The sequence below is a fragment of the Protopterus annectens genome, chromosome 2.part1 (assembly GCF_019279795.1).
Source record: "Protopterus annectens isolate FY-2018-M chromosome 2.part1, PAN1.0, whole genome shotgun sequence".
NCBI classification, from domain to species: Eukaryota; Metazoa; Chordata; order Ceratodontiformes; family Protopteridae; genus Protopterus; species Protopterus annectens.
In genome coordinates this window covers 271,939,089-271,962,973 of record NC_056729.1, presented here as the reverse complement: position 1 = coordinate 271,962,973, position 23,885 = coordinate 271,939,089, and the positions used below count along the sequence as shown (strand labels likewise).

The 23,885-nt window shown below is 44.7% G+C and overlaps 1 protein-coding gene across 1 annotated transcript in view; it reads left to right on the top strand.

The window, feature by feature from the left end:
- CENPE (centromere protein E) overlaps window positions 1-23,885 on the top strand; it is a 3,008,010-nt gene that overhangs the window by 675,599 nt on the left and 2,308,526 nt on the right. The window contains exon 13 of the mRNA XM_044063442.1: window positions 15,270-15,422. Coding sequence (XP_043919377.1) covers window positions 15,270-15,422 — 153 coding nt within the window. The remainder of the gene's footprint in view (window positions 1-15,269; window positions 15,423-23,885) is intronic.

Genomic DNA, 23,885 nt, shown 5'->3' with positions numbered 1-23,885 from the left:
TGTCTTCTTTGGAGACATCATGGAGATCCTTCGCCAGCATGGGGTGGGGGGTGCACAGTCTGCCCCAAAGCCCAACCCTGACTAGTTTGTATTCCTGGAGGCATTTGGCACAGGACCCTCTAGATACTGGGTGTTCCCTCCTGCAGATCCCCTGGTGGATCTTATTACATCTCGGGTGTGGAAGGAGCTCAGCATGGTTGAGCCCATCCCAAAATGCCCTGACGAGCTTTAGTGCCTTGGCTGACGAGACACGCTGGTCGAAGGGATACCCTGTCAATGCCATGGTGGTGGTGGCGGCGGCCACTAAGAAGGAGCTTGCGCAGGAGAGCTCTACGGTTCATCCACCAGACAGAGTTTAGGATCATGAACCATTTCAGTCAGCAGGTCTATGCTTCAGCTACTTTCTCGGTACATGCGCTGAACTATAGGGCACAAGTTATCAGGCTGCAGTGTGATCTGGTCAGAAAGGTTGCTGAGTTTTCCCCAAGGTCCATGTCGCTGGAGAAGGTGTTTTCCTTTAGGATGGCCACCCTTACCTCCATCGCCAACACGTCTATGTGGCTCCTATCCCGTGCCACCGAAGGTACTGCAAGAGCTGCCGGAGCAGGTGTTGCTATTGGGCATCAGCCCTGGCTCCAACTCTGTGCCTTTTTGGATCCCTTTAAGACATCTTTCACAAATTCCCCATATGATGGTTCCACACTCTTTAGAAAGACTGTATGTGACACTCTGGTCCAGAACAAGGACAGGAAGACTCTGCTGTCGGAATATGCTTTTCAACCCCTCAACGAACCTTCTCCAAGAATCAGAGAGGGTAAAGATGATGTGTTTCTGGAAGTCTCAGGGTTATTCCCAGGACGCTCCTGACTCTGCCTTCCCCAGGGGCAGATTGGGGTTTGACACATGCCACCCTCATGGCAGAGGGAGTCTGAGGAATAGGGGGTCTCTAGATTCCTTCCTGGACAGACCCGCACAGCAGCCCTGAAGGGTTGCCTGGCTGCTCGGCTGTGGAGGCAGTCGGGGATGCCTTTCGTTACCTCTAACAACCTGGGAGTCCATCACAGTTAATTGTTGGGTCTTGCAAATCATATCCAGATGATATTTAATCCCCTTTATTCAAATGCCAGTTCCTCCCAAGCACCTCGCAGATGTCCCTCCTTCACAAAGGAAGGAGGCAGCACTCGTAATTTCCAAGCTGCTAGAAAAGCGAGTCATCCAGTCCGTCCCCTCTGACCAATCCGGGTTAGGCATTTATTTCAGTTCTTTTTAGTGCCAAAGAAGATGGGGACTTAAGACCCATTCTGAATCTCTCAACTCTGTCTGTCAGTTGCCAAGATGAAATTCCAGATGGTCATGCTGCAAGTCCATCCTCCCCTACCTGCAGCAGAATGACTGGATGTGCTCTGTGGACCTCCAAGACACATACTGCCACATCAAAATGGACGGGCATTCTCTGAGTTTCCTCCACTTCCGGCTGGGTGCCAATCATTACCATTTCAGAGCACTACCCATTGGTCTCACCTCAGTCCCCTGGGTGTTCACCAAAGTGAATGCAGTGGTAGCAGCTCACTTGCAACTGCAGGGCTTTCAGGTCTTCCCCTACCTGGACGATTGGCTCCTTTCCACTGCCTCCAGGCATAGACTCTTCCAAACCAGGAATTTCCTTCTCCAGATGGCCCACCAGTTGGGCATCACCATAAATCTCAGTAAGTCACAGTTCGAACCGGTTCAGTTTCTGGACTTTATTGGAGCTCGGTTAGACACCATACAGGCCAAAGTCTTCCTAACTCCAGACAGGCTTCAATCACTCCAGCGTCATGTCCCGTGTATCCTTCAAGCTCAATTGCCTTCAGCAGATTCTGTCTTGCAGGCGTTCGGGTCTATGGTGGCTGTGATCACACTCGTGCCTACGGGCCCGGTTGCACATGAGGGTGCTTCAGTGGATGCTTTGGGTTCAGTGGTCACTACTAGATCTGTTTCATCCAGTACGATTATCTCGAGCTTACAAGGATTCTCTTCAGTGGTGGATTCGATCCCTGGATCTTCACCAGGGTCATCTGTTTATGCTTCCTTCCCCGCTGACCGCGGTGGCCATGGATGCCTCTCTACTCGAGTTGGGGGGGGGGCATTGCTTGGGAAGGACAGTCCAAGGCATGTGGTCTTCCTGGAGAACCCAGTTGCATATCAACGTCCTGGAGATGAGGGCAGTGTTCTTGGTGTTGCAGGCTCTTCAAGCCCATTTTCCTGTAGGGAAGATTGCCCTCTAAACAGACATGTCTGTAGTCTGGTACATCAACAAGCAGCGGGGAACCAGGTCTTATCCCCTGTGTCGCGAAGCCATGAAAGTGTAGGAGTGGGCGATCTCCACCTTCCATTTTCTGAGGCAACACACATTCTAGGGAGGTCCAACATTCTAGCGGACAGGCTCAGCAGGTATATGCTGATGCCTTACAAGTGGTCTTTGTATCCTTCAGTAGTGAAACAGATCTTTCTAAAGTGGGGTTAGTCTTGGTGTGATCACTTCCCCTGTCCTTCCATCGCAAAGTGCTGTGAGTTTTTGGCTTTGGACCTACCACCGGGGGAAGTCCCCATGGATGCTCTGGTTCATGCTTGGCCCTCCGATCTGCTGTATGCTTATGTTTCCCCTGATCCAGACATTCCTTCAGAAAGCTCAATGGCTGAGGAGCTTAGTCATCCTCATTGCCCCATTCTGCCCTCGCCAAATATGGTTCCCTTCGCTGTGGTCTCATGTAGTGTGTCCTCCATGGACAATTAGATCTGATTCTGGATCTGATCACATCACTCAGGGATTCCACACCCAGATCTGGCCAGTCTGAAGCTTACCACTTGGCTTCTCCAGTTTTCATGTTAGCTAGGACTCTTGGGCTATCTTCTCCAATCAGGAAGAGTCTAGTTGCGGCTCATAAGTCTTCCACTAGAAAGGTTTACTGTAGTAAGTGGAAACGTTTTTTTTATCTGGGCATCATAGCACAACTTGGATCCCTTCACTGCCCCAATTCTGGCTATTTTAGAGTTTCTGGCATATATTTTTCAGCAGGGTGACCTTTTTTCCATGGTTAAGGTCCATCTTGCAGGTATTCTTAACTTTCATGCAGGAGACAGTTTGGCTTCCGTAGCTTCTTCCAAGCTATGCAAATCCTTTATGAAAGGTACTTTTCTGCTTAGGCCCCTAATCAAGGACCCAGTGCCACCTTGGAATTTTGCGCTGGTCCTTCAAGCTTTAGTCTCTTCTTCCTTTGAACCTGCAGCCTCGGTGGATTTGCATTTCTTATCTTGGAAGACTGCCTTCTTAATTGCCACTATGTCAGCCAAAAGAGTGTCTGAGCTCCAGGCCTTATCGATTAAGCCTCCTTATATGGTCTTCCATAAAGACAGGGTGTCCTTGCACACTAATCCATCTTTTCTTCTGAAAGTAGCTTCAGAATCAAATATTAATTAATCAACTTCCCTGTTTTCTTTCTAAATTTTCGAAATAAGGGAAGAGTACAAATTGCACTTTAGACGTTCGTAGACCGCTACGCTTTTACTTGCATAGAACAAAATCCATTCGTAAGTCTGACCAACATTTTGTTTCCTATTCAAAGCCCTTCTTGGGGAAACCAGTATCAAAGGTCACCATTTCTCGTTGGATCACTCATTGTATAGTTCTGGTGTATTCGGCTAAAGGCTCATCTCCTAAGTCATATTAAGGCGCATTCTACTAGATCTATGGCTACTTAAGCTGCCTTCTGGTCCAGAGTTTTATTGGAGGATATCTGCTCTGCGGCTTCTTGGGCATCTTCATATACATTAATTTCTCATAAGTTGGATCTTCTGTCCAGAAGCAGGGCATCCTTTGGCTGTGCCATGCTCTGGAATATCCTTCCATGAGGGCCTCTCAGATGTTTTTTAGCTGGGGACTCTGTCCCATAGGTTAAAGAGCAAATGAAGACAGCACCTTCAGATAAAAAAGTTATGTACTCACCATAACGTTCCATCTGAGTTGTTTCTCTTAATTTGTCTTCATTCGTCCCTCCCGCCTTTTCCCTTCCATATGTGGGCTGTGTGGTGGACTGGCCAGATGAAACATAGTTTTTACATTGGCATTGCTTGTGCTTTTTATGGTACCTGCATAAATTTTGTGTCAGGGTAAAGTCTTGGTTAGGTTGGGGATGCTATGGTTGGCAGCAAACTCAATCTGAGGGGAGGAGGGAGACTGAGGCATTATTGGTAGGGGAGGAGCTTGGAGCTCTGATCCGATGCTGGAAAATGTGGCCAAGTCGGATCTGAAATGAAGAGCACCCACTCAGATGGAACGTTATGTTGAGTACATAACTTTTTTTTATAAGCAATTCTACATATGGAGGTAAGGTGCAGCATGTTACTCAGTGTCACTACATAAATGACTGTATGTATAATTGATTATCAGATCTTGCAGTAATTCACTGTTCTCCTGCAATTGCAAATATAGCTACAAGACCAAGGTCCCATAACAAGTTACTTTTGATGCAGAATGAGACAAGTGGCCGAAAATGCAGAAATGTATCAAAATGAAGATGACCAAGTACAACTTTAATTAGAGCGAAAACATCTGTGAAACTGAGACTAACTCAACCTTTAGCAGTCCATGGGGGAGATCCTTCCCAGTTTGATTGGTCAGTGCTCTGTAAAATGAGCAAAAGAGATGAGGTTCGGAGTAGATTCCGTGTTTAGGTATACAGGAGATGAAACTTGAAGTATCGAAGACCAGAAGTACAGTGGAGCAGGCAGCTCAAAAACCTCTAAACAAAACTGATTTAAATGGTAACTAAAGTGCAATAGCTTTAATATACTTCCCTGGATGCAAAATGGAATCCATATGCTTTGTTTGGTTTTAGCTTGAGTTTTCAGCTTGCAAGAGTTTCAAAAATAATGATGGCTGATTTGTTCGTGTGATATAAAATACCAGGAGGAAATGTAGATTGGAAACTGCTTGAAATCTAGCCATAGGTGCTTATCTTACCAGAACTGCAGAAAAATGCCACTGGTTTTGGGTTTAATTACCACAAGCTCTAGGTGAAATTCCCACCGCTGGCCAAAACTGCATGTTTAGTCACTTTTCAGACTTCAAAGCTGATTAACTTACTTAAGAGCTCAGTAGAATAACAGTGAAACCACGTTAATTTTTAGATAAAATGTAGAAAAATGAGAAACTGTTCCAAACTGATTTAAATATCTAAGCACAGCTGAGGACAGACTTGAAAAAGCACTGCAAACTTTAAAATGGCTTCTGTGAATAGATTTCACTTCAGATTTAGAACAGTCACACAACCAGAACCACCCACCTGATTTAAATTCTACGATAAGTGCAGTAGTTTAAATATACCTGCGTGGATACAAAATGGACTCCAGATACTTTGGTTTTAACTTCATGAGAACTTTCCGCTTCCAAGAGTGTTTGTTCACAGCTTCAACAAACAATGTTTACATGAGTGCTTCAGCATTCCTCTGCCTTAGGATTTGGCTTTCTGGAGTGTTTGCTTTTTAGCTATACTTCCACTTTGGTCTTGTGGGAGGCCTTTTGATGCTATCCAAGATATTTTCAACCTTCTTTAGGCCTCCTGAAACCAGATGATGAATGAGTGTCTCCTTTATTCACTTAGCTTCATTCTGTTGTCTCCCTTTACAGTGCATGTGCTGTTGGTGTGCCACATAATTTGGGAAACCAGACGTGTATTTATATTTGTACATTTATCTTCATTTTGTACATGCAGTCACGCATGTACCGGCAAGAAGTTTGTGGTACTCCAATAGCTCATTGACGTATCAAGTGGCTGGCCATGACTACATCCAGAACCCACTGATGTTTTATGTGCTTTCTGATCAGGACGTCTGCCCCCCCCCCCCCCCCCAAAAATAAATAAATAAATAAATCCTCTCTCTCTGTCGCTCACACACACAGAGACAAATGATGTATAGAAGTTAGGGCTGCAGTTGTTGGGCTGGCAGTTCACTGTATGGGGCCATGTTGGCTAGGAGTACCAGAAGAACCAAGACTGTTTTAATGCTTAGGGCTGCTTATGTAATGTAGAGGGATAAAACCCTAACTGTGGTCAAGGTGACCCTGGTTCAATTAATTGTTTGCACATCTGTGTGGCTAAGAGGGGGTGGGGTTATTTGCCAATCCTTTGGAAGGAGACAGTTACTTGCCTCTTCCCGTTGATGTCCTTGGTGGAGGGTGGAGTTTGTACAGTGGAGGGTATAGTCTGAGGGGGGTAGGGGAGGAGCAAAGCTGAGCTTCCATGGAGGGTAGGAAAAAACACTGCACACACTAATTACATGCTTCGCTGCACAGCATAGCATGTAGTCTAAAGGAGGGAAAACTAGGGCTGGGCCTTAAAATTAACCACCTTCGATAAATGCAAGACAGCACCACCCCCCTGGATGCCCTTAGGATCCACATTGCCCACTTTTGCAATTGAGTATTAGTTTAAGGGTCATTGACTGGTAGACCCAGTGCTGAATGAGGGGCATTAGGAATGGCTGTTAGAATGACGCAAGGCATAGTAACATCAGGGTGGCGAGAGACAGGGGGGGGGGGGCACACACTACTTTAATGTTTGGAGGTTTGATTTAAGAATGTCACCATGTACCACTTGTGTAGAGTTTTGTGACCATTAGGTTATTCAGTTTTTTCCTGGTGCTAGGCTTCCTTTGACACTTGGTGCTTCAGGATTCAGCTTCAGCCCTTGTATGTTGGTGTTGCTTTTTTGTGGATTTCAATTTTCACAGTTTGCGATTCTACCCGACAGTTGTGTACTGCAGAAGGCTTCCCAGTCAGAGAATACAGATTCATTCCCCAATAGGGACGTAATCTGAATATGATGCTACATCTCATCTTACCAATCCAGTATTTTAATGATTTCTCCATCCTGTAGTTATCCATGATCGTGGCTTAATATGCATTTGTTTCTAAATATATTGTGGTTGCTCAGTGGATAGGAGCAGAGTTGAGAGATACAATGACTAAAGTTGTCATTGATAATATGATGCTGTAGTGTTGTGTGATAGGTGGAACACAACTTCTAAAATGGGGATGGAGAGGAACTTCTTAACAAATGCAAAAATTGTCCTTGCATGTTGGTATGGTATATTATATTACCCATTTATTTAAGTTGTAACATAGTTATGTTTTATTTTTTGTAGTATTTTGCTACCTTGTCAAATGGTTTGCTACAGCTCCTGCAACAGTTCTGTGCTTTACATAAGGTCGTACTATTTATTGACTTGTGGCCTGTGTTCTGGAACATTGGGGATAGGTTTGATAGTATCAGAAGTTAATTGCCTATTTTCCAGAACTATATCGAAAAATTTTCAGTATGAAACTTCAGAGAAATTATCAGTACAAAATGAAAATATTTGTCATTCTCTGAAATCTTGAAGATGCGTTTGAGAATAAAATTAAGGTGATTTAGTACAAATTAAAACAAGCTGATGTTATGTGGTCCTATCTCGCCTACATTCTTTACTCACGGGTTCGGAGCCGTGAATCGGCTCCAACTCGGCCAACTTATTTTCTAGCACGGCCTCTAATTGGCTGGGCTAACCTGGTGTCCCAAGATGCACCTCGCCCTAGCCCCAGATCTCGTTTGCCGCTCGTAAAGTTAGGACATGGTCTCGCTTGGCTGTGGCTAAGTACCCTTTCTATACTTTCATAAGTATTTAGCAGTCTGTTTCTAGTAAAAAGCTATTTTAATAGCTATTTTTCTTTGTTAATGTACTGTGTGAGCGAGTTGTGGTTTTTCTTGTGTGGTATCCCTCTTTTAGCAGGCTAGGCCCGTTTAAATTAGAGGACCTAGTCCTCTCCAGTGTGTTTTTGTGTAAAACTGTTTTTTGTTGGTCGGTAGTTAAATTCCTTGCTACACCAAAGAAACGTTTAAATTAGAGTTTCTTTGGTTGTTCTTGGTTTGGTTTTTCCTGCCTTCCTTTCGTTTCTGTCTTTGTTGGTTGTGTGGGTGCTGTGTGCTATTCTGTCTAAAGAGCAAAAAGAGCATAAACCCTCTGGGTTTAAGAAATGCTCTAAATGTGGCTACAAGATGCCCATCACAGATGGGCATTCTATCTGTGTTTATTGTCTTGGTGCTATTCACCAGCAAGAGTCCTGCAGTTTTTGCCACACTTTTAGCCCCAGGGTACTGCAGGAAAGAAAAAATAAGTTGATTTTGAAGGGCCTGGTTAAACCTTCCTTTGAGGAGTCCTTAGACTTTTCTTCTAGTACTAAGTCTAAGACTTCCAAGGCCAAGAAAAGATCTCTGGTTCCATCTGTCCCTTTGGAGCCCCCGGAGAAAGTTTCAAAAGTGGATACTGCCTCATCGGCCCCATTGTCCTCGGGGCTGCAAGAGGTATCCGTTGTACTGGAGTCTACCTCGGCCCCGATATTATTGGAACAGATTTGGAGCCGGTCACCCAGTGTTAGGCCTGAGTCTCCGGGTAGGAGATCCCGATCTCCCTCAGTTTCCTCCAAATCCTGTAGACGGTCTGATTTGGATCTGGATAGGGTGGTTCAGAGGCTCTTGCAGTTGCCGGTGTTAGCAAAATTGTTCTCTGCTCCTGCCCAGTCTGCTCCGGAGCCAGTCTCTGTTCTTGTACCGATGATTCCTCCTCCAAGCACCCCTGTGTCGTCAGAGCTGGAGTGCTCCGCGCCGAGTGATGTTCTCGCATCGGCTCGATACCCCTTGCGAGTTTAGCGGAGCCGACATCGGCTCCAACCATGTCGGTTCCGTCCTCTGGTTTCGGTACTCGAGTTTCCTCAGTCGGACCCGAGGGGATACCTCGGGACTCTTGTTGGTTCCGAGTCTCCCTCTCGGTGCTTCGGCTTGGGGAACCCCGACTCCGGTTGTGGTCTTGGAGACGAGTCGGTCATCCGATTCGGGGGGACCTGTCTTTGAGGCCATGAGGAGCGCACTGGCCAGATCGTCAGTCACATCACCCGGATCGGTCACTCCTTCCCCCTACACCACGGCTAGAGCCTCTGACGCCCCCCTATCCATGGATGGCAGAGCCCAAAGGTCTGAGGATACTCCCATGAGCGGTCCCCAACTTTCTAAGGGCCCCACAGAGTCGGTGCCTGAGGAGCCTCCTAGAAAGAAGTTGTGCAAGAGGAAGCACATAGACTCCCAGGACGAGTCCCTCACTTCCGATACCGACCTAGAGGAGTCTGAGGTGTCCCCTAAGTCGTCCTCCGATTATGTCTCTTTCTCCGACATCCTGGAGATTTTGAGGCAGAGAGGCGACTGGCCTTCCAAAACCCCCTCTGAGGAGGAGTCTGTATTCCTCAAGGCCTTCGGAGCTCAACCCTCCACCTCCTGGGTGTCTCCACCCTTCGATGAACTCCTGGATTTGATTTGTCGAAGGGTGTGGGAGACCCCTGATTCTGTGGAACCGATGCCCAGACGTCCAAATAAGTTTCTTTCTACTCCCCCGGGGAAAGAGTACCTGACGAAAGGGGTTTCTGTAGATGCCTTGGTGGTGGCGGCAGCCACTCAGCAGGAAGTTGCAGAGGCTTCTTCTTCCGTCCATCCTCCTAACAAGGAGTCCAGGAGTATGGATCGGTACAGGAAGCGTACCCTGTCTTCAGCAACCTTTACTTTGCGGTCGCTGAATTATCTTTGTCATTTTACTGGGCTCCAGAGAGATCTCCTTAAGGAGCTAGGAGACACTCTGACGGGTAACAAACCTGAGACGGTAGCGCAGACTATTAACGCCCAGTTGTCTACTTTTGGTTCCATTGTCAATTCATCTATGAGGCTCATATCCTATGCAGCCGAAGGGGCGAGTAGGGCAGATAGCTCAGGTGTAGCTCTCAGAAGGCAAGCCTGGCTGCGCCTGTGTCATTTCACGGAGGCCTTTAAGTCTTCCTTCACTGATGCCCCCTTTGATGGGTCCTCACTCTTCGGGACCAAAGTGAAAGACACCCTCACCAGATGCGAACAGGAAGGGAAGACCCTATCTGCCATAGGAGCCCGTTTCTCTCTTCCTTCTAGGCCTTACCCCAAGGCTCAGAAAGGAGGGAAAATGGGGTTCAAGAAGTCACAGGGGTCTTTCCCTGCCGCTCAAGGTGAGTCCCCCTCCAGAGGCAGAGGAGGGGGAAGTTATTCTTGAAGATGCTGTCCTAGAGGCAGAGGAGGCCCCCGCAACTCGGGAGACCGCGATTTTTTCGCGGGTCTTCCTTTCAGCGTTCCTGAGGCGTTGCCCGACTGTGCTGTTCCGGAGCCAGTCGGGGGCCGAATTTCGTTGCATCCAGAAGCCTGGGAAAGCATCACCCAGGATCGTTGGGTGCTTCGAATAGTTACCGGAGGTTACATCATCCCCTTTTTATCAACACCCCCTCCAGTCAAAAGAATCCCGGACGTTCCATCCAGTCAACGGGATCAAGCAGCACTAGAAGTTTCAAAGCTGCTAGAAAAAAGAATCATCCAACCAGTCCCCTCAGACCATATCGGATCAGGAACTTACTTGAGACTCTCTTTGGTGCCGAAAAGAACAGGGGACCTGAGGCCCATTCTGGATCTCAGCCGATTGAATCATTACGTTCTAAAGTCCAAGTTCCGAATGGTCACTCTTCAGTCCATTTTTCCCTTGCTGGAAAAAGGAGTATGGATGTGCTCCATCGATCTCAAGGATGCCTACTACCACATCAAGATGGACAAGGCATCCAGGACTCATTTAAGCTTCCGGCTGGGAGCCAGTCACTTCCAGTTTCGCGCCCTGCCCTTTGGTCTCACCACAACCCCCAGGGTGTTTACCAAGTGTTTGGCAGTGGTGACGGCTCACCTGAGACGTCGGTGATTCCAGGTGTTTCAATATCTGGACGACTGACTTCTCACCACCCACACCAGGCATCTCCTTATTCAAGCCAGGGAGGCTACTATTACACTTTGTCACCAGCTAGGAATTACCTTGAACTGGGAAAAGTCTGCCTTGCTGCCCTCAGTGTGTTGTTTTTATAGGCGCCGAGCTAGACTCTATTCAAATGCGGGCCTTTCTGCCACAAGAGAGAATAAGAGTGCTGCAGTCTCAGATTCACGCATTGTTGCCCCTCAAGAGAGTTCAGGCCACGTTAGTTTTCCAGCTCCTGGGATCCATGGCTGCCACCATCATGCTGGTGCCTCTAGCCAGGTTACACATGCGGATCTTACAGTGGCTCCTTTCGGCCCAATGGTCCTTTCAGAAACTTCCTCTTTCCCACTTGATACTTCTCACGGAACGGTGCAAAAAGGACCTCCGCTGGTGGCTATGTTCTACCAATCTGGACAAAGGGAGGAGCTTGATTCCAATGTCTCCAGTGGCCACGGACACCTCCCAGACGGTCCAAGGCACGTGGCAAGATCACAAGGTACACCTGCATGTCAATGTTCTAGAGATGAGAGCAGTGTTACTAGCGTTGCGGGCACTCCAAAGTTCTCATCCTTGGGGAACGATTGCAATTCACTCGGACAACATGTCCGTGGTGTGGTACTTGAACAAGTAGGGGGGAACCAAGTCTTATCCCCTCTGCAGAGAGGCCATGTGAGTGTGGCATTGGGCAATGTCTTCCCAACGGTTTTTAGTGGCAATGCACATTCCGGGAAAGACCAACGTGATTAGCGGACAGGCTGAGCAGAGCTATTCTGATGCCTTATGAGTGGTCCCTGAACGACCGAGTAGCGGTTCAAATTTTCAACAGGTGGGGCCAGCCTTGCTGCGATTTCTTCGCCAGCCCTCTCAATGCCAAATGCAGCAAGTACTTCACACTGATCCCCCCCATAGGGGGAGTCACCCAGGGACGCAGAAGTCCACGATTAGCCCCCGGTCTGATCTATGCTTTCCCTCAATTTCCTCTGTTTCCAAGAGTGATTCAGAAAGCCATATCTTTGGGAAGCAGGATGATTCTAATTGCTCCACACTGGCCTCGACAAGTATGGTTCCCCTTTCTTCAGCAGTACGCAGTGGACAGCCCTTGGACTCTGGACCCAGTGCCAGACCTACTGATTCATATGTCAGGACAGCTCCACCCCTCCCTGCGAACCCTCAGGTTGACAGCCTGGCTGCTCCACTTCCATCAATAGTTAGACGACATTCCTTTTCACCTGAGGTGGTACACATCTCGTCTTCGTCTCATAAGTCTTACACCAGAAGGATTTATTCCAGCAAGTGGAAGAGATTCTCCATTTGGGCTCAGGCCCAAGGTTTGGACCACTTCACAGCCCCAATTCTGTTGATCTTAGACTTTTTAGCCATGCTTTTCTGACAGGGCTCCATGCCTGCTACCATTAAGGTGCAGCTGGCTGCAATTTCCAACTTTCATACTTCTTACGAGCATCCTCTTATGGGCCATAAACTTTGTAAGCCTTTCTTGAAAGGCGCCTGGTTACTTCGCCCTCCGGTTTCAGAACCTGTCATGCCATGGGATCTAAACTTTGTGTTACAAGCCATCACTTCACCGCCCTTTGAACCGGCTGCCACCTGTGAATTAAAATTTCTTTCTTGGAAGACTGCTTTCCTGATGGCCATTACATCGACCAGAAGAGTATCAGAGATTCAAGCCTTGTCCATTAAGCCTCCTTATTTGACCTTCCAGAAGGACAGAGTTTCCCTGAGACTTAACCCGTCCTTCCTTCCGAAGGTGTCATCCACCGTTAATCTGCATCAGTCTATCGAGTTACCAGTGTTCTTTCCGAACTTTTCTAATAAAGCAGAGTTTAGGTTTCACCAGTTGGATGTGCGCAGACAACTAAGATTCTACTTACACAGGACTAAGCATATTAGGAAGTCTGATCAACTGTTTATGTCCTTCTCAGAAAACAGAACAGGTTGTCCCATTTCCAAGAGCACAATTTCTAAATGGATCAAAGATTGTATTTCCTTTATCTCTTCGTCAGCAGGCAGAAATTTACCCTTTCCCGTTAAAGCTCATTCTACCAGGGCAGTGTCTACATCAATAGCATACCATGCTTCATTGGATGACATTTGTGCTGCGGCCACTTGGGCTTCTCCGCACACCTTTATTACTCATTACAAGTTGGGAGTGGCTTCTAGGGGCCGGGCTTCCTTTGGTTCCACGGTTCTCAGGAGTATTTTCCCATGAGCCGCCCAGGATAGAGGTGCTGGGCACGCTGTCCCGTGAGTAAAGAATGTAGGCGAGATAGGACCACATAACATCAGGTAGTTATGTACTCACCATAATGATCGATGTATGTGGTCCATCTCGCCTCACATTCTTATGTACCCTCCCACCTGCCCCCTTCCTATAGGGTTTGGAGGAAAATTGGTTCTGAGAACCCTTCAATGTCGGTTGTTTTTTCTTTCCTTTCAGGCTGGAGCTCCCTCCAGTGGCAGTGGTGTGTGTGAGGTGTGATTCGGATGGCTGCAAACTAGATCTGGGGCTAGGGTGAGGTGCATCTTGGGATACCGGTTTAGCCCAGCCAATTACAGACTTTGTGCTAGAAAATAAGTTGGCCGAGTCGGAGCCGATTCTCGTCTCTGAACCCGTGAGTAAAGAATGTGAGGCGAGATGGACCACATACATCAATCGTTATGGTGCGTACATAACTACCGGTTTTCGTATATGACACTAGTCTTTCTGGGTAGAATATGGATGTGCTTTTTAAACATTTACTTGGGTATTTGCCACACACAGTTGTCTGTTTAAAGTTGTATGGCATTTTGCTTAAATGTTTAATTTTGAGTTACGTGGAAGTTCTTGCATTTTGAACTTGTTTTTATGTCTAACATAACGTTTTGTAATTTGTGATATGTTAGACTGCTGGTTTAATTTTAGCTTACATAAATTTTGTCATTGTTCCCCCACCTAAAATGATCACCTGAATAATGCTCGCCTGAATAACTACTAATGGGACTCTTAATGTTGAAGTGTGACTGCATGCTTCATTGTTGTGCATAATATATTTTCCTTCTGCACTAAGGATTTTTGAACTTTAGGAACAGCTTCTGTTATTTTTCATTTGTAAAGTTTTATCCCTCACTTTGTTTTCGTAGACCAAATTCTGTTGATACTGTTTACGTCTGTTACTCTGAGTATGGGTAGGATGGAATGAAAGCAAAATATTTATTCAGGACGTGCTTAACAAGGTATTCTTTTTTTATAGTCCACACAGGCTAAGCTGTCCATTTAGGTATGTTTTTGGAAAGCAGCTAGTCTGATGTCAGGGAAGTTATTGTTAAGATGTACTGAATATGCTGATGTGTGAGCACCCATTGACAAGACCTTTCATTAATTTTCAGTATTTTTTTCTTTTGCATCATGTTTTTGTGGAGAAACTATGGCATATTGTCAGTGTTTTATTGCAGCAGTAAGAGCAATCTGCTTCATAGTAGCTTTTACACATTAGTGATAGAATGATTGCTTTTAAAGATAACGCATGTGGTTCTGCTATTGCTGAATAAATCAGAGGTGCACCTTACAACATTCTTTAGCAGTTAAGTTGTAGCAGACCTGACCAAAAATTTTCCATCTTCTGCTATGAACTACAGTTTTAATGAATGTGTTAACCCCCACTTTTTTAAAGAAAATTTTACTTTAAATGAAGTAGTACATCTGCAGTACTACATATTGCACTTGTCCATCCTCGAATAGCTTTCAGATTTTGTCTTCTGCAGATTTCCATTGCACTTTGCTTAACACCCAGGGTATGTATACAGAAGCTCTTGAGAGACTGCTTGCTTGTGCAACTTATTTAATATGCACTCAGAAGAACATTAAGTGATTTCCCTCCGGGACTTTATTCAACTTATACCTGACCTTTTTTCTTGCACTGTATTTGGGGAGATGTCTCTTCCTAGGCATGAAGCCGACGTCTGCCACTCAAGATATTTGTACAGCTCAAGTGTAAGCTTAATGCTGGCTTTAGTGATTTTTAGTTGTACAAATCAGTATATGTAGGGGAATGGGGAGGGGGTGCATTTTCAGAAACCTTGTTTGAAGCACCATGCTTCAGAAGTTGATAGTTTATATGTAATAATTTACTGCACAGATGTTTTCTCCATAATGCTACATTTTGAGCAAGTTACTCTGTCGGCATTATTTTTATTGGTAAAATGATTTATTGACATGGTTTGACTTCATCATTCTAAAATATTTAGTTTAGGTCTGGTGGATTTTTGTCAGATTGCAATATTTTATTCAGAATATTTTTGAGATATTTATTTGAACATCTTGCAGAGAAGTTGTTGTATGGGTTAGATAGGAATTGTCTGATTGCACAAATTTGTTTCCTTTCATTCAAATTTAGGTGTCGTCTTCATCTCAAGTCCAGGCTTCTGAGAAGGAAGAACTACTGCGGATCCAAATGGAACAGCTTCAAAAAGAGCAGCAGGATAGGATAAGGAATCTGTATACATTAATCATCTCTTCATCGGCTGATGCTTCACTTCAAGACCAAAGGGTAGGGTAGCCTCTTATGGTCTTGTGTTTGAGTTAGAGCCACAGTGATGGCTAATGTGTTTAACGTGTTAGAGAAAACTTGAGAACCCAGTGTTATATATATATTTTGATGCTTTTGTAAGGTATGCATGTTTGTCAGCCATTAATTCTGTATTTAAGGGGTAGTAACTTGGGTGTAACTGTTCATCATTAAATTTTTAAAAATGTCATCTTTGTTTGCATCTCAGCCTCAGCATTTGCAGAGCTTTAATTCTCGGAGACTTGCATTTTCCAGTCTAATTGCTCTCATTGGATCCAAAAATGCTGATATCTTTGGTGTAGCATCTTTGAGTGGACCGGCGCCGAGTAGCAACTGTCTTGAGTTCTCATTGATTGTAGAGGGAGTGGAGGTTTACCCTGTGTGTAATAGTTTTTTAATGGACGACCTGAAGAATGGTGTTTTTGATGTGAGTTTTGGAGGTTGGAGAAATAACATTTTATTTTTGGCCCCTAGTTATTTGCTGCTTAGATACGTTTCATATGGTTTTATTTCTGTATAGCTTAGATTTTTGGTTTTGGACCTTTCTTTCCAATCATGGTCCCTCTTCATTATCTTTGTTTTCCCATGTTAATCACTGGGCTGGTTTTGACATGACTTGCTTGGTCCTGAGGGAGTGCCTGTTTAGTACTTTTTGAAAGTATCAAGTTAAAGTTGGTGACTACTACATCTGGAGGTAGTTTTCAGTAGGCTCTAGTTGTATTGAGAGAGGGTTGCATTAAATAGTTTTTTTGTTGTGAATTTGTTTGTAGATTAATTATCCAGGAATATTGTCTGTTATACGAGTTGGGAAGTGGTTGCTAATACGTATCTGGCAGGAGACTGCTGGAGGTTGTGGCATCTGGTTTGAGAGTCCAGTCATGTAGTGTTGTGTTTTTTAAAACTCTGGTGGGTTTTATCTGTGAGAAGCCAAATGAAGCTGTTTATCCAACGTATCCTAGGCATGCATGAAGTTTTATTGCAGATGCTTTGGAAGGTTATGAGTAAGAGAAGGTTGTGGCTTTTAGTGAGCAGAAGAGAGTGAGTTGAGGTTGCTTGGATAGAGGTAGTTGGTATGGGTTGTGGGATAGTGTTGGGGCCAGGGTTAGGATGAATATCCCCGCTGAGTTTGCTTGGTGGTATGCAGTGGGTGGTCATATTTTAATATGGTTGTGTTAATTGGTATTGTATGGGGCTCTATTTTTTATGTATTTGTATATGTAGGTGCAGTAGTGTCTGTTGACAGAGTTCGAGTAATATGAAGAAGATTTGAGATTTTTGTGTATAAGCAATAGGTGAATTGTTTGGGTGCCCAAATGATTTTTTTTTGTAGAGATCATTCTTATAGTAGTACTGACTAAAGGGATTTGAACTCTAGAAAGCCTCATGACCAGACCAACTTCCAGAACTCTGCACCTTCCTACTCCCCGATAGAACAGACTTCCACACCCTTCTGACGTCAGTACATTACCTGTATAAAGCTGACATCCATCAGCTTAATTTTCTTTCTCTCTATTTGTAGTGTGTGTGTCATTGGAGTGAATATTCATAGTCAAGCTTCATTCATTTTGCTCTGGAGCTAGTTTCAAATAAGTACTTTATTAGAGAAATGTTGTCTTTTACTAGCTCTGGTAGGATATACTAGAGCTGTGTATTTTTTCCTTTGGGGGGGTTCTGACATCCTGCTTTGAGCTTTGGTATGTCTGCTTCTAAGAAGGAAGGCAGATCTCATCATAGGGAAGCTCCATATAAAAATTTCCACAGTTATTGTGATTTCTGCCTAGAACCCAAACACTGTTAAAAGCTGTATTGTTTGCTAGGGCTTTACACCCAGAACAACTTAGAATGATGCATTTCCTTAAACTGTTTAAGCAGGAAGACGCTAGAGGCATTGACTTCTACTACCAAGTTTGCCCCTGATCTCAGATGTTCCACTTGAGGTGGAAGTACTTAAGGAGAAGGTAGTCAGGAACTCCAGAAATGCATCCAGGGCCAACTCAGCTCAAGGATACAGCTTCCACTGGGGCATTTCATAACCAAGATGCATGGGGCAGGAATTATCAAAGGCCTCTGGTAATTTCTTTTAGGAAGGTGCCTTACTTATGGATCATTGCATATTCTGCTGAGCTGAAGAGCTTTGTGTGCAACTTGAAGTTGATGTCCCCACTACAGACATTTGATACAAAAACTTCTTTTGTTGTTTCTGAAAGGGGAAGATGGTCAGCTCTTGAATTTAGTGAAGAGACTGAGAAATTATGGGAGTTTGTGGAGTCATCATGGACAACTTCCTCAACCCAGAGCACCCAAAAGTCCAAACAAGAGGATGGCTTCTTCAAAGAGGTCACTTCAATTACTGTGACCTCAGGTAATTGGCAGGTCCTGAGTTCCCAGTTCCTTCCAAGATTTTTCCTGAGAATGAGTCTTCTTGGCTCAAGTTCTTTAATTTTCTGCAGGACTTGCAGTCAAAATGTAGATCAACCTTCAGTGTCGAGTCCCCTAAAGAAGTAAACCTCATTAGAGAGGGGATTGTTACTCTGCCAGTAGTGAAGGGAAGAATTGGGCTAAGCTTACCAGACAGATTGTTGCATAGAGTATGATAAGATAAAGACAATACAGTTTACTTTTTGGCAGCAGAGAAATTCATATTGATAATCCTTGAGCAGTTTAATTTCAAATGATAAACCAAGGTGGTACTGGATCCTCAGAAGAGATATTGAGATGTACTTGTCCTGGATGCCCCATAGTTTGTAGCAATGCCTCCAGTCTTGGGAGCTCTAGAAGGTGCCATCTCGGCTACCCCCACAGAACCGAACACCCATCGACCTACCAATTTTATAACGTATAGTTGTCCAGTAATTTTTTTTTTGGTAAGAAAAACCCTGTAGTGAATCCAGCAGTGGTATCCAGTTGATCCAGAAGAGGCGTCTAGATGGAGTCCTACTTCCACTATTTTTCACAAGGAAAATAGACTGCTAGACTGCTTTGGAAAGAAGCTGTGCAGCGCAACCACCATGGCCTTTATAGCCATTAAGTATCAGATGCAGGTGACTGCAATTTTAGATTCTCACGCGTTCAAGGATAGTAAAGTCTGGAAAGTTTCTGATGTGGTGAGTTCAAAATTATTGGCCTTTACCCCGCCCATTAGATGGCACAGCACTATCAAATATGGTTGCTATGATGTAGATGCAGCATTCAGAATGACCACATTGGGGTCAGTGATTAGGAGGCATGCCTAGCTGAGGTCACAACTTTTGCCAGAGGATCCGAAAGTATAGCTCAGTGTGTACCCTTTGAAAAAGTATCTACTTTTTTGGGATTCTGTTATTGAAATATTTTTAAAATGGAGAAAGGGAAAGACTGCAATCTCTAAAACAGCCTTTTCAGTCCCATATCAAAGTATGACAGGAATTGCCCGTCAGGCTGGGCTCTACTACTGCAAGAACAGAAAAAGGGAAATGGGCAAATAGTAAAAAGCACAATGCTAAGAGAATTGGCAATGAACTAGAAGGGGGAACCTTTAGGCCCCCTGTGTCTTGTTCTCCAACGGGAGCTGCCATAACTACATGGAGCTTGCAACCCCCCCCCCCCCCCCCCCCCCATCCATTTGCTCCCAGCATAGCAGGGAGAATAACTTTGTTAAAGAATTGGGAAATTATCACAGCTGAAAAATGGAAGCTTCAAATATTTTCTCAGGGTTACCACTTTTAATTCTTGGGAAAACCAAGAATGCTAAGCATCCCTTCCCAGTGCCAAGAGATCAGGTGCATCTGAACACTCCCCAAGTTCTTTAAGAACTGAAGCAGGTAAGAGTTATAGAACCTTTCTAAAGTAAGGCTGAAGATGGAGTACGTTTCAAGGCTGTCCTTAGAAGTCCCCTGCCAGATGTTTATTTTATTTTGAATTTGATAACCAGGTGGTTTAGGTACAGCTTAAAAAGTGAAAATGTCGACATTCAAAGTCTTCTTACCTCTCCTTTTTCCTCTGTTACTGTAGACTATAAAGATACCTGCCTGCACATACTAATTTGCAATGGCCACAGATGTTTCCTGTGATTCTAGGAAGCTGTCTTCCATTATTTTTACCTTGTTAATCTTTTAAATTGGAGCCTGCACCCATGATATTTATAAAGTGCTTAGCTGCAGTCCTAGCTTTTCTGAGGATTCACATTTACCTGTACCAAAATAACTGCTTCATCCAGACACAATCCCAGAAGGAACTGGAGTGTTATGCAGTTCACCATGGATTTTTCCAAACCCTTGCATTTTCTTTCAGTATTTTCACATCAAGTCTCCTTCCAAAGAGAGCTGTGTTGATGTGGAACTTATCTCCGGCAGATGGAGAGCTTACTTCCCTCAGAATGGAGTGATATACTTTGCACAGTATATTTAAGTCAAGTAAAACTTTGTAATTCAGACCATACAACAAAATTGCACAGCTGAATGAAATTGCGTTTCTCCAAATTCACGTATAAACATGCACACAGAAACCAAAAAAAAAAAAAAAAAAAAAAAAAAAAAATAAACACAAACAATATACACATAAGCATCAACAGAGTCCAAACACTCCAAAGCCCTGTTTCCACACCAGCAACACCCCAAATCTCAGTCCATTTTCCTCGATCAGCAACAAAAAAATCCTGATCAAGCACACAAGACCAGCAGACAGTCGAGCCTTTGGCAAAACTCTCCACTTGGGGCCAAATGCCACAACCAGACCAACCATTCCAAGCTACTGCAAAGCAAGCAAATTTGAATAATCGAATTAAGACATCATGACTGTATCCATCCACATGCCCAGGCACCCAAACAGACTCTAAAAACCGACAGCAAACTGCCAACTCCTACACAGACACAAAATGCACAACGGGAGCAGGAGAGGCTACTACCGCATAAGCCGCCACCATCTTAGCTTCAAACCCCCTCTCAAAAGAAATGTGGTCAAAAAACAGGGTAGTCTTAATGACATTAAGATTCACGACCCCACCACTTCTGATTCTCCTCCTGGAGAGAATGCACAGGAGGAAGATCCAGTTATACCTTAGAAATTCATCGCACACACTGTAGAGGAGGCAAACCTTATCGTACCTTAAGTCATAAAAGAGCTAGATTCTTGGTCCAAACAGGTTAGGCAGAATAAAGGTTTAACTTTAGATAGGATCCCCTCACAATCTGATTTTACAGACTCTAATCTCAAATGCTTTAGACCTAAAGTGAGAAGCTGACACAGAAGACCTCAAAGTAAAGATATTTGGCATCCATTTCAAAGAAGGAAGCTTAGATATGTAGCAGACACAGGTCTTGTAAGTGAAAATAGAAAGCTACTGTAATATGGTATGTGTCAAACAGGAATGGGGGGGGGGTGGGACTGGTATTCTTTTTTACAGGCTGAGCATGATTGCCTGGGTGATGGCTCTTCAGTCACAAATTATCTTAAGTCCAATCCATGTCCCACCCCAAATGAAAGTGGTGATGTACCAGCAAAGTAAGTCTGCTGCAGACAGACCCTCTCTGGGGATGTTTTCTTTCAGATGGCTTGTGGGTGAATTGGCCCAGAAACCAGTCCTCTGCTTCTGAGTAACAACCTGCTGAGGAAACTTTGCTCTGGAGTACCACACAAAAGTAGCATGGATAATTGAGTACTTTCTGCTTCATATGGAGTGGATTCTTTCTGTATAATTTTTCTCCAGTCCTTCAGCAAGATGATCAAGAAAGCAAGGAAGGAGAGGCCAGAGGTGTTCCTAATGCATCCTTTTGGCCCAGTTAGCACTGTATGTTCATCATGTTTCACTGTTGCAGTCATTACTCTTGAGTTATCCTGCCAGAATTCCAAAGTCTAGGTCTGGCGTCGGTTGCTGTTGCCTCTTCCCTGACGTCAGTGCACCGGGGTATAAAAGATGCAGCCGACGCCATTTTCTTCTGTCATTCTTGCCGCGTGGTGCCGAAGCAAAAGAAGTTCGCAAGTGCCGATCGGCCGACTCCTGAGATTTTCAGATCCGAATTTCAGATCCGAAGTCTTCATTAAAGCTAAGTACCCTGTTGGGGAAACTTTTTTTCTTGCTCCAGTCCAATGTCAGAAAAAGTTAACAATTGTATTTCTTGTGGGAAGCAAATACCTAATAAGGGTTTTCACTCTTGCTGTATTCCTTGCCTAGGCCCTGATCACAACGTTGCTAGCTGTCTGTTTCATGCTAGATTTAACCAACGCACTATTAAGCATCTGTTCGATTTTGCATTTCATTACTTTGGCCGAAGATTTAACTATATAATGCCGTCGGACCAGCCTACAACCGGAGTTTACAAAAAACGCAAGGATAAGGATAGGCATCCGAGGTCCAAAACTGACGAGGCCTCTACTAGGCCAGTCACCGGTTCTCAGTGAGGCGCTTTCGCAGCCCCTGGCGCCTACTACTTCAGAGCCACAGGCTGCTTCTGACTCCCACGTGGAGCCGAGTGGGCCTCTGGATACTCAAGGTATTGGACACTCTGAAATCATTCCCTCAGATGGGTCCGGAGTCGCTGAGCAGGCATCAGCTTCTGAGGGTGTCTTCAGACCTACACAACTATATATTAAGCCATCTTCAGCTTCAAAGACTAAAGCAGCTCTAAAGACAAGGAAACAAGTACAGCATTCTCCTACTCAGACTTCCGTGCCTAAAAAACAGATGCTCAAAATGGCCGAAGACCTAATTACTTTGATCAGGGGCTCCCATCCCCCTCCTGATAAGAGGCCTAGGTAGGAGACAGAGTATGATTCTTCTGATCAGGTTTCTGTTACATCTGATTCCTTTTCTGAACAGGATTATTCCATGCTTCCCTATGAGGATTCTGATGCTGAAGAATCCATTCCTTCAGCCTCTCCTCCTGAGGATTATTCTTTTGGGAAAACCCTGCATACCATGAGGGAGCATTTCCACTGGGAGAGCCAAGATTTTTCTGAATCTAAGAAAAGGCTCAGAGATTTTACTTCCTCAGCACAGACCACTTGCTATTCCACCTGTTCTAGACATTGTAGATGATGTATTTTCAGAGTCATGCCTGTCCCCTGACTCTCTACCCCCTGCACCTGCTAAGCCAGACAGATATTACAGGGTCCCGGATTCTCATAAATTCCTATATAAAAACCCTGCTGCAGACCCAGAAACTATATCTCAGGATCCCAAAGGGGGGGGGGGGGTTAAAGCTTCCACTGCAAAAATACCCTGTCCCCTCTGATAGGGATTCTAGGGCTCTAGACAGATGGAGGAAAAAAAATCTACACTTCTGCTACCTTGGCTGTAAGGGCTTTAAATTGTCAGTTTCATATGCTTAAATATCAACAATATTTAATGTCTCTATTTAAACAGAAATTGTTGACAAATACTGAATGTTCATAGAACAAGGAATTGCAAGATTTATTGCATGCAGCTGAACAAGTGGGAAAGCATACTTTGCAATGTGGTTATGATTCACTGGAGGCATCTTGCAGGGCCGCTGTTTACAGGTTCTGTTATTAGAAGGCATGCTTGGTTAAAGGAACAGAATCTGCCTGATCATGTTAAAGCAAAATTATTAGATGCACCATTACAGCATGATACTTTGTTTGGTACTAAAGCAGATGAGGTGTTGAAAAAAATGGAGGATAAAGCAAAATCCATGCAGACAGTCAAGGATTTCTTACAGGTACAGCCACCCAGGTTTAGCAGGAACTGGCCTTCTAAAAAAATGGTCCTTCCCAGTGTCTGACAGACCACAAAGAGGCGCAGATACAGGCGTCCCAGAGGCAGATCTCAGCCCCAAGGCTCATACAGGCCTAAACAATGGGGTGCTCCTTCCTCCAAAAGCGGAGAAGACAAATCACAGCCTTACAGGAAACAGTCCCAATGACTTTCCTCTACCAAATCCAAGCAGTTTTCTTTTGGCAGCCCCCTTAGGGGGAAAGCTAGCACTTTTTTCATCAAATTGGCAAATGGTTACCCAAGACAAATGGGTCCTGAACATAGTGTCCCAAGGCTATAGGTTCCATTTTCACACACTACCAAGGTCAAAAGGTATGCCAGACCTGCCACACAGTCAATGGGCAGAGGCACAAAAACAAATTACAGCCCTCATGGACATGAGGGCGGTTCAGCAGGTACCACAACAACAGCAGGGGCAAGGATTTTACTCCAGACTTTTCCTAGTACCCAGAAAAGACAAAACCTGGAGACCAATACTGAACCTGTCTATACCAAATACGTTTCTGGAAGTTCCAAAATTCAAGATGTTGACTCTACAGCAGCTACTGCCCATGCTGGGCAAGAAGGCTTGGCTTGTAACTTTGGACCTAAAAGAGGCATACCTGCATGTCCCAATCAGACAATCTTGCAGAAGATACCTCAGATTCATAGCTGACTCAATGCATTACCAATTCTCTGCACTGCCCTTTGGCTTATCTACTGTGTCCAGGGTCTTCACAAAATGCCTGGCACCA